General features: G+C 41.5%; 1 protein-coding gene across 1 annotated transcript in view; it reads right to left on the bottom strand.

Annotated features, from left to right (window-relative positions):
- The window catches only part of LOC106584636 (E3 ubiquitin/ISG15 ligase TRIM25), a 17,180-nt gene extending 1,998 nt beyond the window's left edge, over window positions 1-15,182 (bottom strand). The window contains exons 1-3 of the mRNA XM_082968126.1: window positions 15,065-15,182; window positions 12,064-12,761; window positions 11,359-11,454 (exon numbers count right to left, since the gene is read on the bottom strand). Coding sequence (XP_082824252.1) covers window positions 11,359-11,454; window positions 12,064-12,660 — 693 coding nt within the window. The 5' untranslated portion in view covers window positions 12,661-12,761; window positions 15,065-15,182. The remainder of the gene's footprint in view (window positions 1-11,358; window positions 11,455-12,063; window positions 12,762-15,064) is intronic.
- Window positions 15,183-16,881: the final 1,699 nt, after the last annotated feature.

A 16,881-nucleotide genomic window follows, 5' to 3' on the forward strand; every position in this document is an offset into this window, starting at 1 on the left:
CTGATAAATGGTTTGATAATGAATGTAAAACAATCAGAAAACACCTAAGACAAATGTCAAACGAAAAACATAAGCAGCAAAACAACCCAGAGCTACGATATGAATACTTTGAAACTCTGAAACAGTATAAACAAACACTGAAACGCAAGAAATTGAATTATACCATCAAGACACTTAATGAAATTGAAAACGCAATTGACCAAAATCAGTTCTGGGACATGTGGAACAATTTAAGCACAACAAAGCCACAAGAATTAGTCATACAAGATGTAGGAATTTGGAACATTTATTTTGATAATCTATACAAAAACATCCCACAAAAAGTCTTACAATAGAACCAATTAGAAATTAAAGAAAAATGTAACATCCTTGAAATCAGTCATTAACCCAACAAGAACCAGCCAATAACCCAACAAGAACTAAATGAAAAGCTCAAATCTATTAAATCAAAGAAGGCTTGTGGTCTAGACAACATCAGAAATGAAATGCTGAAAAACAGCACACTTGAGTTGCAAAATGCTGTGCTTAAAATTGTTCAACATGGTTTTAACTTCTGGCTGCTTCCCTGATGTCTGGAACCAGGGGCTCATCTCCCCTATCCACAAAAGTGGAGACAAATCAGACCCCAATAATTACAGGGGAATTTGCGCAAACAGTAACTTGGGAAAGGTTTTCTGTAGCATTTTGAATTCAAGAATTCAAACCTTTCTTCAAGAAAAAAAATTAATAAGTAAATGTCAAATTGGCTTTCTCCCTAGCCATCGCACTACTGACCATATATACACACCTTACACACACTAATTAATAAACACGTCCACCAAAAAAAAGAGGGCAAAATCTTTGCTTGCTTTATTGACTTTAAAAAAGAATTTGATTCTATTTGGCACGAAGGGCTATTCTACAAAATTCTCCAAAGTGGGCTTGGTGGTAAGGTGTATGACTTAATAAAATGTATGTACACAGAAAACAAATGTGCAATAAAAATCAAAAACCAAAGAACAGAATTATTTTCACAATGTCGAGGTGTAAGGCAAGGCTGCAGTTTGAGTCCAAACCTTTTCAACATTTATATCAATGAATTAGCAGACATGTTGGACCATTCTCCAGCCCCAGGACTCACACTATTTCACACAGATGTGAAATACCTGCTATATGCTGATGACTTGGTACTTCTATCACCAACCAAAGAAGGTCTTCAACAGAACATTAATATTCTACAGCAATATTGCCATAATTGGGCCCTGGCAGTAAATTTCCAAAAAACGAAAATCATGATTTTCTAAAAAAAACACAGACGTCAGAAACACAAATATAAATTCACCCTGAACAACACCATCATTGAACACACTAAAAATTACACCTACCTTGGTCTGACCATATCTGCATCGGGAAACTTTTAATATGGCAGTGAATGCACTCAAAGAAAAAGCCTGCAGAGCATTGTATGCAATAAAAATGAAATTATTCAAAATCAACATCCCAATTAGAATTTGGACAAAAATATTTGACAGTGTAATCCTACCAATAGCTCTTTACGGAAGTGAGGTTTGGGGGCCACTCAATAAACTGGACTTTAAAATGTGGGACAAACATCCAAATGAAGCCCTACATGCAGAATTCTGTCGGAAAATCCTACAAGTCCAGAGAAATACACCAACTAACGCATGTAGGGCAGAATTGGGCCGCTTTCCAGTAATAATGAAAATACAGAAAAGATCATAAAAATGTTGTCTACATCTAAATTCAAGTCCAAATTCAAGTCTGCAATTTAAAGCACTTCAAACCCAAGAGCTGAGCCCAGAAACGAGCCCTCTCAGTAAGCTGGTGTTGGACCTCACCAACCAAGCTGACACCAGCACCGCTTCAAAATAAATAATTCAAATAAACAAAATCATGAACCAATCAAAGGACTCATATTTACAACATTGGAAAAACAAAACAAAATCCCAAAGCCGACTAAATTGCTATCTGACCCTAAACAGAGAATATGAATTGGCTGATTATCTCTACTCTGTCAGAGATAGGAAGCAGAGACAGATCCTTACCAAGTACAGGCTGAGTGACCACCGATTGGCAATAGAAACCAGCAGACATAAAAAGACATGGCTACCCAAAGAGGAGCGTGTATGTGGCCACTGCACGACAGGGGAGGTAGAGACAGAGATGCACTTTCTCCTTTACTGTGATAAATATTCCTCACAAAGAGATTCCTTATTTACAGAAATGACTACATTTATTCCAAATTTGAACTTATTAAACCCAGAAGAAAAACTAAAAATACTCATGGGCGAAGGAGCAATGGCTCCTCTTGCAGCCAAATATGTATTTGCCTGCCATGGCCTGAGGGACACTGAATAATAACATCTGCATAGTAAGCAGTAACTTACTTATTATTACTATTATTGTTATTACTATTATTATTGTTGTTTATCATTCCAAATAGTAGTGGTATGGGTGGTAATGGTAATGATAGCAGTTTAGTGATGGTGGTGACAGGTAGTCTAGTGGTTAGAGTGTAGAGGTGACAGGTAGTCTAGTGGTTAGAGTGTAGAGGTGACAGGTAGTCTAGTGGTTAGAGTGTAGAGGTGACAGGTAGTCTAGTGGTTAGAGTGTAGAGGTGACAGGTAGTCTAGTGGTTAGAGTGTAGAGGTGACAGGTAGTCTAGTGGTTAGAGTGTAGAGGTGACAGGTAGTCTAGTGGTTAGAGTGTAGAGGTGACAGGTAGTCTAGTGGTTAGAGTGTAGATGTGACAGGTAGTCTAGTGGTTAGAGTGTAGGGGCGACAGGTAGTCTAGTGGTTAGAGTGTAGAGGTGACAGGTAGTCTAGTGGTTAGAGTGTAGAGGTGACAGGTAGTCTAGTGGTTAGAGTGTAGAGGTGACAGGTAGTCTAGTGGTTAGAGTGTAGAGGTGGCAGGTAGTCTAGTGGTTAGAGTGTAGAGGTGGCAGGTAGTCTAGTGGTTAGAGTGTAGAGGTGACAGGTAGTCTAGTGGTTAGAGTGTAGAGGTGACAGGTAGTCTAGTGGTTAGAGTGTAGAGGTGACAGGTAGCCTAGTGGTTAGAGTGTAGAGGTGACAGGTAGTCTAGTGGTTAGAGTGTAGAGGTGGCAGGTAGTCTAGTGGTTAGAGTGTAGAGGTGGCAGGTAGTCTAGTGGTTAGAGTGTAGAGGTGACAGGTAGTCTAGTGGTTAGAGTGTAGAGGTGACAGGTAGTCTAGTGGTTAGAGTATAGCGGTGACAGGTAGGTTAGAGTGTAGAGGTGACAGGTAGGTTAGAGTGTAGAGGTGACAGGTAGTCTAGTGGTTAGAGTGTAGAGGTGACAGGTAGTCTAGTGGTTAGAGCGTTGGGACAGTAACCGAAAGGTTGCTGGATCGAATCCCTGAGCTGACAAGGTAAAAATCTGTCGTTCTGCCAACGAACAAGGCAGTTAACCCACTGTTCCCCAGTAGGCCGTCATTGTAAATAAGAATTTGTTATTAACTTACTTCCCTAATTAAATAAAGGTTACATACAACAAATTTAAAAAGCGTGGCAATATACACTGCTCAAAAAAATAAAGGGAACACTTAAACAACACAATGTAACTCTGAGTCAATCACTCTTCTGTGAAATCAAACTGTCCACTTAGGAAGCAACACTGATTGACAATACATTTCACATGCTGTTGTGCAAATGGAATAGACAACAGGTGGCAATTAGCAAGACACCCCCAATAAAGGAGTGGTTCTGCAGGTGGGGACCACAGACCACTTCTCAGTTCCTATGCTTCCTGGCTGATGTTTTGGTCACTTTTGAATACTGGCGGTGCACTCACTCTAGTGGTCGCATGAGACGGAGTCTACAACCCACACAAGTGGCTCAGGTAGTGCAGCTCATCCAGGATGGCACATCAATGCGAGCTGTGGCAAGAAGGTTTGCTGTGTCTGTCAGCGTAGTGTCCAGAGCATGGAGGCGCTACCAGGAGACTGGCCAGTACATCAGGAGACGTGGAGGAGGCCGTAGGAGGGCAAAAACCCAGCAGCAGGACCATTACCTCCGCCTTTGTGCAAGGAGGCGCAGGAGAAGCACTGCCAGAGCCCTGCAAAATGACCTCCAGCAGGCCACAAATGTGCATGTGTCTGCTCAAACGGTCAGAAACAGACTCCATGAGGGTGGTATGAGGGCCCGACGTCCACAGGTGGGGGTTGTGCTTACAGCCCAACACCGTGCAGGACGTTTGGCATTTGCCAGAGAACACCAAGATTGGCAAATTTTCCACTGGCGCCCTGTGCTCTTCACAGATGAAAGCAGGTTCACACTGAGCACGTGACAGACGTGACAGAGTCTGGAGACGCCGTGGAGAACGTTCTGCTGCCTGCAATATCCTCCCTGCATGACCGGTTTGGCTGTGGGTCAGTCATGGTGTGGGGTGGCATTTCTTTGGGGGGCCGCACAGCCCTCCATGTGCTCGCCAGAGGTAGCCTGACTGCCATTAGGTACCGAGATGAGATCCTCAGACCCCTTGTGAGACCATATGCTGGTGCGGTTGGCCCTGGGTTCCTCTTAATGCAAGACAATGCTAGACCTCATGTGGCTGGAGTGTGTCAGCAGTTCCTACAAGAGGAAGGCATTGATGCTATGGACTGGCCCGCCCGTTCCCCAGACATGAATCCAATTGAGCACATCTGGGACATCATGTCTCGCTCCATCCACCAACGCCACGTTGCACCACAGACTGTCCAGGAGTTGGCGGATGCTTTAGTCGAGGGCTGGGAGGAGATGCCTCAGGAGACCATCCGCCACCTCATCAGGAGCATGCCCAGGTATTGTAGGGAGGTTATACAGGCACATGGAGGCCACACACACTACTGAGCCTCATTTTGACTTGTTTTAAGGACATTACATCAAAGTTGGATCAGCCTGTAGTGTGGTTTTCCACTTTAATTTTGAGTGTGACTCCAAATCCAGACCTCCATGGGTTGATAAATTGGATTTCCATTGATTATTTTTGTGTGATTTTGTTGTCAGCACATTCAACTATGTAAAGAAAAATGTATTTAATAAGATTATTTCTTTCAGTCAGATCTAGGATGTGTTGTTTAAGTGTTCCCTTTATTTTTTGGAGCAGTATATTAACATTTCATTATTCAGACAGACTCCTCTGAATAATAAATATAATAAAATAACTAAAAACAGTTAAATGCTAAGTACTATACAAAGGTTTTATTAAAAAAAATAACAATAAAACCTATGTAGTACTATAATGGTATTTACTAACATAATATTATTACTAAAATAGTTTCTAAACGTGTTCTAGGCTACCCTACCCTAGAATTAGGGTTCAGGATAAAATAGGTTATACGTAGGGTTAGAGTTTCTGTACAGCACTTTGATATCTGCTGATGTAAAAAGGACTTTATAAATACATTTGATTGATTGTTAGGTTCAGGGTATTTAAAGAGAAATTCTGTATGTGTTTATATCTCTCTTGCTCCTCCCTGTGGTCTTCTGTGGGTACTACATACCTCATTCACCACACTTGATAGGCTCATAATCTGAGGTAGCAACTGTCAGAGCTACAAATCAATGAGCTCCACCTATCCATTAGGTTTACAACTCAGTGAACCTGCGCAGCATTCTCTCTATTTGATGTCTACGAACTAACAGATTTCAACACATATCAAATTACCCAGCAGCCATTTTGAAACAACAAATCATAAAAAGGTTATTTCTTATATATTTATTTATTTCTTCTGGCTGTTTAAATCAGCCACATCTTGAAAAAGAGAACAGGGATTTGCGATTTGTTGAGAATTTACACCTTTTTATATAAAAAAAAAAAATACAGTTAACCATGACCAGAACATGTTTAACATTTGAAGGCTTTGCGCCAACCATCCCTTTAGTTCACTACAATCTGTAACCAGGTGAAAAGTTAACTTCCTCACCAAGTAGCTGTAACTTAGTTAATAATAAGTTACCTGAGGTAAACCTACAAGGATAGTTAATAATAAGTTACCTGAGGTAAACCTTCAAGGATAGTTCATAATAATTTACCTGAGGTAAACCTTCAAGGATAGTTAATAATAATTTACCTGAGGTAAACCTTCAAGGATAGTTAATAATAAGTTACCTGAGGTAAACCTACAAGGATAGTTAATAATAAGTTACCTGAGGTAAACCAACAAGGATAGTTAATAATAAGTTACCTGAGGTAAACCTACAAGGATAGTTAATAAGTTACCTGAGGTAAACCTACAAGGATAGTTAATAATAAGTTACCTGTGGTAAACCTACAAGGTTAGTTAATAATAAGTTACCTGAGGTAAACTTACAAGGTCGTGGACTGGAAGAGATTTACTTCAAAACCACGGCAAACAGCTGGGACATATGGTAATATTATATATATATATATATATATATATATATATATATATATATATATATATATATATGAGTATTATATCACTAGGCTCCTTGGCGGATGCAATTAACTAGTTTCATCAGAAAATATATTTTTTTAAATGTCCACACTATCTGTGCTAACAAACCCTGTGTACCACCCCTCCGCTGTTTAACCTTCAATTTAGTTAAGAAAAACACTTCCACATTTACCAGAACGAACCAACTCTTTACGGATCTGTTCGGACATAATAAATGGAGGCAGATTAGACACCACTACTCTTGTCGAAATCGGCACCAACACACCCTCATTAAAACCATACTGGTAACTAGCCGGACAACAAGACTCACCTTTTCATTACCACAACCAGCACCTTGTTCATTCTGGATACAGAGTGAATATGTTCCCACCTGTTCACCGACCAGGATCAACAATTCCTCCACACCATTCTCCAGAACGGACCTGAAGAGACAGCGTTTCTTCTCCACTCGGTTGAGGCCATCAAACTACCCTACTCCCCCCTCAACTCTAACCGATAAACCCTCAACAAACAGAAAATACGCAAAAAGAATAGTAGCCCTCCTCGGGAACAACAAAACCCTCACACGACCAACTTCTTCTTCTTCTATGATATAATGGCGGTCCTCAAACCAACGTTAAAGGTGCATGGCGCCACCTACTGTGCTGGAATGTTCATTCACGGTTTACAACATTTCTAAATCCTCCTACCTAACTCAGTACTTCTGAGAAAATAAAAAAGAGCCCTACTAACTTCTAATAGACCCTCCCCCATCCCCAAAATCCCTTCCAAACCCCCCCAACCTCAATGACCCTACACTTCAATCTTTCCCTCTCTTCAACATCCTTACAACAATATAACAACACATGCTCCACCGTTTCATTGACCAGACCCTCCAGACACAAACCATTCACATGCTGCCAACCAGATGGAATGACCAGTTCAATGTACAATGTCCTAAACACAATCGAGTAAACACCACCTCTTCCTTCCTAATCTGACCTTTGAATCTTGGTCCACCTTTCTTTGGAGGGCATATAAATGCCGTCCCTTGTGCTCAGAGTCTCATCTCTTCTGCCACACATCTATCAAAATGGCTCTGATCTTACATTTGGCCTCACCTCTACCCAGTGGAACATTAATATCAATTATATCTAGTTTTAAAGCTATTTTAGCTAACTGGTCTACAATTGAATTCCCTTCCACACCTGTGCTGGGACCCAGCAGAATCTCACTACTACACCCATTCTCTCAGTTCTCCATAATAACATTGATACCTCCAATAGTATGGCAGCTGCTCGGCCTCTGACTACAAGACACTACAGAGGGTAGTGCCAACAGCCCAGTAGATCACTGGGGCCAAGCTTCCTGCCATCCAGGACCTCTATACCAGGCGGTGTCAGAGGAAGGCCCAAAGAATTGTCAAAGACTCCAGCCACCCTAGTCATAGACTGTTCTCTCTGCTACCACACGGCAAGCGGTACCGGAGCGCCAAGTCTAGGTCCAAGAGGCTTCTAAACAGCTTCTACCCCCAAGCCATAAGACTCCTGAACATCTAATCAAATGGCCACCCAGACTATTTGCACCGCCCCCCCCCTTTACACCACTGCTACTCTCTGTTGTTATTATCTATGCATAGTCACTTTAATAACTCTACCTACATGTACATATTACCTCAACTAACCGGTGCCCCCGCACATTGACTCTGCACCGGTTCCCCCTGTATATAGTCTCCACATTGACTCTGTACTGGTACCCCCCTGAATATAGTCTCCACATTGACTCTGTACTGGTACCCCTCTGTATATAGTCTCCACATTGACTCTGTACCGGTACCCCCCTGAATATAGTCTCCACATTGACTCTGTACTGGTACCCCCCTGTATATAGTCTCCACATTGACTCTGTACAGGTTCCCCCCCTGTATATAGTCTCCACATTGACTCTGCACCGGTTCCCCCCTGTATATAGTCTCCACATTAACTCTGTACCGGTTCCCCCCTGTATATAGTCTCCACATTGACTCTGTACTGGTTCCCCCTGTATATAGTCTCCACATTGACTCTGTACTGGTACCCCCCTGTATATAGTCTCCACATTGACGCTGCACCGGTACCCCCCTGTATATAGTCTCCACATTGAGTCTGTACAGGTTCCCCCCTGTATATAGTCTCCACATTGACTCTGTACCGGTACCCCCTGTATATAGTCTCCACATTGACTCTGCACCGGTACCCCCCTGTATATAGTCTCCACATTGAGTCTGTACAGGTTCCCCCCTGTATATAGTCTCCACATTGACTCTGCACCGGTACCCCCCTGTATATAGTCTCCACATTGAGTCTGTACCGGTTCCCCCCTGTATATAGTCTCCAAATTGAGTCTGTACAGGTTCCCCCCTGTATATAGTCTCCACATTGACTCTGTACCGGTACCCCCTGTATATAGTCTCCACATTGACTCTGCACCGGTACCCCCCTGTATATAGTCTCCACATTGAGTCTGTACAGGTTCCCCCCTGTATATAGTCTCCACATTGACTCTGCACTGGTTCCCCCTGTATATAGTGTCACTATTGTTATTTTACTGCTGCTCTTTAATCACTTATCTTATTCTTATTCGTATTTTTTTAAACTGCATTGTTGGTTAGGGGCTTGTAAGTAAGCATTTCACTGTAAGGTCTAAACCTGTTGTATTCTGGGCATGTGACTAATACAATTTGATTGTATTTAGTAGGTCACTCCTATTAGATTTACCAGATGATAACCTATTCAATACAGACAGAGAATCTGAGCATACTATAATTCTAACAGGTTGTACGTCCTCCACCCACTGGAGGACAACTATTATCACCAACAGTTCAACTGAGTATACCCTGTTAGGGCTAGGGGGCAGTATTGACACGGCTGGATAAAAAACATACCCGATTTATTCTGGTTACCACTCCTACACAGTAACTAGAATATGCATATACTTATTACATATGGATAGAAAACACCCTAAAGTTTCTAAAACTTTTTGAATGGTGTCTGTGAGTATAACAGAACTCAAATGGCAGGTCAAAACCTGAGAGATTCCTTTACAGGAAGTGGCCTGTCTGACCATTTCTTGAACTTCTTTTCCATCTCTATCTTTTACTAAGGATCTCTGCTCTAACGTGACACTTCCCACGTCTTCCATAGGCTCTCAGAGCCCGGGAAAAAACAGAATGTCGTCATTCCAGCCCCAGGCTGAAACACATTATCGCCTTTCTCAAGTGGCCGATCAAGGGACTCTGGGCTTATGCGCGTGACCCGACCGCCCCCGCCTTTGTGATTTTTTCCTCTGTTTGCCGAAAAGGAGATTCCCTGTCGGAATATTATCGCTTTTCTACGAGAAAAATGGCGTAAAAATTGATTTTAAACAGCGGTTGACATGCTTCGAAGTACGGTAATGGAATATTTAGAATTTTATTGTCACGAATTGCGCCATGCGCGCGACACTTCTTTACCATTTCGGATAGTGTCTGGAACGCACGAACAAAACGCCGCTATTCGGATATAACGATGGATTATTTTGGACCAAACCAACATTTGTTAATGAAGTAGCAGTCCTGGGTGTGCATTCTGACGAAGACAACAAAAGGTAATCAAACTTTTATAATAGTAAATATGATTATGGTGAGTGCTAAACTTGCCGGGTGTCTAAATAGCGAGCCCGTGATGCCTGGGCTATGTACTTAGAATATTGCAAAATGTGCTTTCACCAAAAAGCTATTTTAAAATCGGACATATCGAGTGCATAGAGGAGGTCTGTATCTATAATTCTTAAAATAATTGTTATGCTTTTTGTGAACGTTTATCGTGAGTAATTTAGTAAAATGTTAGCGAATTCCCCGGAAGTTTGCGGGGGGTATGCTAGTTCTGAACGTCACATGCTAATGTAAAAAGCTGGTTTTTGATATAAATATGAACTTGATTGAACAAAACATGCATGTATTGTATAACATAATGTCCTAGGGTTGTCATCTGATGAAGATCATCAAAGGTGAGTGCTGCATTTAGCTGTCTTCTGGGTTTTGGTGACATTATATGCTGGCTTGAAAAATGGGTGTCTGATTATTTCTGGCTTGGTACTCTGCTGACATAATCTAATGTTTTGCTTTCGTTGTAAAGCCTTTTTGAAATCGGACAGTGTGGTTAGATTAACGAGAGTCTTGTCTTTAAATAGCTGTAAAATAGTCATATGTTTGAGAAATTGAAGTAATAGGATTTTTAAGGTTTTGAAAATCGCGCCACAGGCTGCAAGTGGCTGTTACGTAGGTGGGACGAATTCGTCCCGCCTAGCCCAGAGAGGATACTGACAGTTCATCTGTTAGTCTTCTACATATCTGCACATCACATTCTACCTCACTTAACTCTCCCTCATTCATTTCCATTTCACCTCCAGAACTCAGTCTGGTGCACGGCTCACTCTGTTTGATCTTTAATTATAACATTTGAAATGTCTCTATTCCTTTGAAACTTTTGTGAGTGTAATGTTTATTGTTCATTCATGGATGTTTATTTCTCTTACGTTTATTATCTATTTCACTTGCTTTGGCAAAACATGTGTTTCCCATGCCAATAAAGACCTTTGAATTGAATTGAGAGAGAGATCCATGTTAATGTATAGGGGACATGAGGTTGTCATGGTTATGTGATGAGGTAGCCCAGTATGTGACTTCTAAATCAGTGTCGGCCCAATAGGGAATGTCCTCTTGCTATAATGGTCAGTATGTTGGTTTCTCCTGCAGTAGACCTGGGTTCATATCCCATCAGTTACATAAAGCAGTCTATTCTCTGAAAGGGGTCCAGACAGCCTGTTCCCAACAGTGGGATTGGAGAGGGGCCCCTCTCTCTCTCTCTCTCTCTCTCTCTCTCTCTCTCTCTCTCTGACTGGAGGAGAGAAGTGAAATGGTGTCTCTCCTCTGGTCAACAATACTCACCTTGAAAGACTCCACAGCCTGTTGGAGCTCCTTCAGCTCCTTCTCTCTCTCCTGGAATCTCTGCTGGACCTTCTGCTGACTCATCCCCAGCTGCCTCTGTGGAGAATCACTCTTCAATGAGCTATCAAGCTTTATTAGTCCAGTAGATCAATAGTATAGTAATGTGACATAGGGCCCATAGAGAGGGAGGATTCAAATGTATCTGTGTGAATTTATGATATTATGTTGCTATGTGAATGATTATAGTTTTTATGGTAGGACTTCATGTATCAAGGGGTTGAGACTGAACTTTGGAGTCATTAAAGGCCATTCAGAATGATAATAGTGTTTGACTTTAGAAAATGGTGATACATTTGGAGAATCTGGGTTAACATATCTATGTACTCAAGGTTTGTTCTGCTGTGGATCGATTTCATTTGAATTATCTCATATTCAAACAACCTTAGTTCCTACTGTTTCTTTAATTCTTTATTTATCAGACAGTCACCAACAAGTTTTTAATTCTTTAATTTAACTAGGCAAGTCAGTTAAGAACAAATTCTTATTTACAATGATGCCTAGGAACAGTGGGTTAATTGCCTTGTTCAGGGGCAGAATGACAGATTTTTACCTTGTCAGCTCGGGATTCAATCTAGCAACCTTTCGGTTACTGGCCCAACACTCTAACCACTAAGCTACCTGCCTCCCCTGTTGTTCTGGTCTTACCTGTTTCTCAGTCCTCTCTGCTGCAGCTGACACTGTATCATGGCCTTTATGTTCATCCATTGTACACAGCATACAGATACACTGCTGATCGGTACGACAGTAAACCTCCAGCAGTTTGTCATGATGAGAGCAGATCTTCTCCTGTAGTTGTGCGGTGGCTTTGACCAGCTTGCGCTTCTTGAAAGCAGGAGATTCATAGTGAGGTTGGAGGTGGGTCTCACAGTAAGAGGCCAGACACACCAGACAGGACATGAGGGCTTTCTGCTTTCTGGTCCCAGTGCAGACGTCACATGCCACATCCCCAGGTCCAGCATAGCACAGAGCAGGAGGGGGAGCAGCCTGGAGTCCTGTCTTCTTCAGTTTCTCCACCACCTCAGCCAGCACGGTGTTTCTCTTCAGAACAGGCCTTGGAGTGAAGGTCTGTCTGCACTGAGGACAGCTATAGACCCCTTTCAGAACATCCTGATCCCAGCAGTCCTCAATACAGCTTCTACAGTAACTGTGTCCACAGGGGATGGTGACTGGCTTCTTCATTATATCCAGACAGACAGAACAACAGAACTGGTCCTGGTCCAGCAGAACTCCCTGTTGAGCCATCTGGACGGTTGTTCACTCTCACACAGACAGATGACAGAGAGACTCAGATCAGTTTCGTTTCCTCAGAAGAGAGTTTGTGAAGGGGGATGGACTTCCTGGTTCTGCCAGAGGGGTGGGGTTAGAGGGGGGAGGGAGGGGTTAGAGAGAGAACTGTACACAATGTTAATAGAGACAAATATTTTAGTTCCCAGTTTAGGACCCTTAATATGGAATACATTAAATAGAGTGGATAGAATATATAAAGGGTAACAGTTTCTATGAGTACATATTATAATGTTTTTAATGAATGTTGTAATGTCTTAAACTGATGTGCTGTGACACTAACTATAAGCCTCCATAACAACTCATACGTGGTGGTGAAACTGTACAATGTGTTATAGATAATTAGCTACAATGGGGGGAGGGGGACTTGAAATGGATACAATGTACTGTAGGTGAAATGAATACTGGATGTATTGACTGATCATTGAGAATGAGGTAATACTTTACATTACAGTGTGTTTATTGGTGTGTAATTGTTTCTGTTAGTACAGTGGTGTAACAAGTACTGTGATGCCTCATTCTTCCACTGTACTAGCAGCAGTAACCCTCACCAGTAATAAGGCTACTGGAATGGAAAGTGTTACAGGAAATATAAAGTAAGGATTTATACATGTCATCTATGATATACTGTATGTAATGATATGTCTTCTAGATGGTGTTCTATACTGTATGTAATGATATGTCTGTCTTCTAGATGGTGTTCTATACTGCATGTAATGATATGTCTTCTAGATGGTGTTCTATACTGTATGTAATGATATGTCTTCTAGATGGTGTTCTATACTGTATGTAATGATATGTCTTCTAGATGGTGTTCTATACTGTATGTAATGATATATCTCTGTCTTCTAGATGTTGTTCTATACTGTATGTAATGATATGTCTTCTAGATGGTGTTCTATACTGTATGTAATGATATGTCTGTCTTCTAGATGGTGTTCTATACTGTATGTAATGATATGTCTTCTAGATGGTGTTCTATACTGTATGTAATGATATGTCTTCTAGATGGTGTTCTATACTGTATGTAATGATATGTCTTCTAGATGGTGTTCTATACTGTATGTAATGATATGTCTTCTAGATGGTGTTCTATACTGTATGTAATGATATGTCTTCTAGATGGTGTTCTATACTGTATGTAATGATATATCTCTGTCTTCTAGATGGTGTTCTATACTGTATGTAATGATATGTCTTCTAGATGGTGTTCTATACTGTATGTAATGATATGTCTGTCTTCTAGATGGTGTTCTATACTGTATGTAATGATATGTCTCTGTCTTCTAGATGGTGTTCTATACTGTGTGTAATGATATGTCTCTGTCTTCTAGATGGTGTTCTATACTGTGTGTAATGATATATCTCTGTCTTCTAGATGGTGTTCTATACTGTATGTAATGATATGTCTTCTAGATGGTGTTCTATACTGTATGTAATGATATGCCTCTGTCTTCTAGATGTTGTTCTATACTGTATGAATTCTGAGGATTTAAAATATGAATCTATTAGAATCCATGTTGTTAATACAGTTGTTTAAATTGTTATTGTATCGCTTTAACGTTTTATTTTGGGACCAAAAGGTGATCAAACATCTACTTTCAGTCTAGAAAACAAACAACAAATGTCCTCAATGTTTCTGTCTTATTTCAGCTGTTGTTCTACACTTCAATGTGCTCCACTTTTCTTTTGACTGTTGAAGAAACAATGTTATTCAAAGTGTGGTAAACCGTGGGGTGTTGGGTTGAGCGTGCAGAGATTAACACAGAGACAGGGAGGTTTCAGTCAGCAGAGATTAACACAGAGACAGGGAGGTTTTAGTCAGCAGAGATGAACACAGAGACAGGGAGGTTTCAGTCAGCAGAGATTAACACAGAGACAGGGAGGTTTTAGTCAGCAGAGATTAACACAGAGACAGGGAGGTTTCAGTCAGCAGAGATTAACACAGAGACAGGGAGGTTTCAGTCAGCAGAGATGAACACAGAGACAGGGAGGTTTTAGTCAGCAGAGATTAACACAGAGACAGGGAGGTTTTAGTCAGCAGAGATTAACACAGAGACAGGGAGGTTTCAGTCAGCAGAGATTAACACAGAGACAGGGAGGTTTTAGTCAGCAGAGATGAACACAGAGACAGGGAGGTTTTAGTCAGCAGAGATGAACACAGAGACAGGGAGGTTTTAGTCAGCAAACACGACTTTACTAGGCCTTAAAATAAACATAACAAAGAAAATCATATTGGTTTGTCTCCGTCCTTCTTCTCAGCTTTGGCTCTGTGTCGGTCTCTCCCAGTTCTCTCTGGCGGTGTGCCACAGTGCTCCTTTTATTTGGCCTCCACGTTTGGTTGGCACTTCCCCCTAATTACCTCCACTTGCAGCCATCTGTGACGGGGTGCCCAGCTCGTGTACTCCCAGCAGAGGGAGCCAACGTCGCAGCACGTACCTCCCCTCTATTACCACCCTCCGGTGTAGACCTCCTGGGGTAACACAAAAGTAATAGTGTGATCATCACACAGTGTCAAACTGTTACACATAGACATTAATCATGGTTCCCTTTCCAAAAGCAAATATTCAATGTATTTGAAAGATTTCAAATAGTATTTGAACCCAGGTCTGGAGTGGATGATGTTGATGTTTTGGTACTGAATATACCAGAGATGGAGACAGGACAGACTGGAACAGAACCAGTGAGACCCAGACCAAGACTCAGCCACTAGAGACCTCTAGACCCATGTGGCTCACCTGTAAGGAGACCAAGACCAGTTTAAATGTATCTCACCTGTAATGAGACCAAGACCAGTTTAAATGTGTCTCACCTGTAAGGAGACCAAGACCAGTTTAAATGTGTCTCACCTGTAATGAGACCAAGACCAGTTTAAATGTGGCTCACCTGTAATGAGACCAAGACCAGTTTAAATGTGGACCAGTGAGACCCAGAGAGTGAACATTAATGAGAGAGACTGTCAACGAATACAGCAGAGCTGCTGTTTTTATGAGTGAGTTCATGTTTAAGTTCTTACTCAGCACTGTCAACACTTTGTATTCAACACTTTTATAAGCCATAAAATGCGGGTTCTTCCTATTTCCACTCAGCGCTACAACAAGCAGTGCAGCAGTAATGAATGAGGAGGAAAGTGTTTATATAGGCCTGCATTGTTACTATTATTAGCGGCTTGGGTCTTTTTTAATATAGAGGAATATTTCACTTTCTCTGTTCATAGGAGTAACAACATGAATGTGTGTATGAGGCAGAAGTAATGCGGTGCAACTCGAGTTATACCATCAGCTGGAAGATGGTGTCCCTTTTTGGTCAGTGTCAGTGGAGGAAAGGAAGAGTGGAGGGATGTAGAGAGAAGGACCCTCAGTCTGCTGCTCTCTCCCTCTGCTGAGACTGACCCTCAGTCTGCTGCTCTCTCCCTCCGCTGAGACTGACCCTCAGTCTGCTGCTCTCTCCCTCCGCTGAGACTGACCCTCAGTCTGCTGCTCTCTCCCTCCGCTGAGACTGACCATCAGATGCAGGCACCATCAGCCCAGTAAAATAAGAAGCTAATCATTTAAATGTATGCTCACTCAGCTGTGCCTAACAAGTAATACAACAATGGATCTATTTCCGGTGTGATCATATAGCCTACCTCAAATTTTTAAATATAATAATAAAAAATAAAAAAATCTCAACAACAATGCATTGGCAGGTAAATTCAAGCAAAACCAGTATGCGGTGATAATGTATTGGGTCTATAGCTTACTGCACAAACCTCATTGCTACAGTACTGTTTTTAATTAGTTATTGTTACATAGGCTTACATTTCTTAAGTTATGTTAATAAAAAATCAGAGCAGTAGATCTCGGCATGCATTTTGACTCAGAAAGTGATCTTGACTCAGAAAAGGTTGGTGCCCACTGGTCTAAACTGTTATAATGAATAGCTTATTTGTCACGAATGCTGTCTTCAAATTCCCTGTCATAAATTAGCCAAGGCGCAGCGTGCCAGTAGTTCCACATAATTTATTTGTGAACTTGAACAAAACAATAAACAGGTGAAACTGAAACAAACGTGACGTTCTGGGGCTGCTCACACACAGCTGCACAAAAACAAGATCCCACAAAAACACAGGGAAAAACAGTCTGCCTAAGTATGGCTTCCAATCAGAGACAACGATAGACAGCTGCCTCTGATTTGGAA

The sequence above is a fragment of the Salmo salar genome, chromosome 23 (assembly GCF_965601325.2).
Source record: "Salmo salar chromosome 23, fSalSal1, whole genome shotgun sequence".
Taxonomy (NCBI): domain Eukaryota; kingdom Metazoa; phylum Chordata; class Actinopteri; order Salmoniformes; family Salmonidae; genus Salmo; species Salmo salar.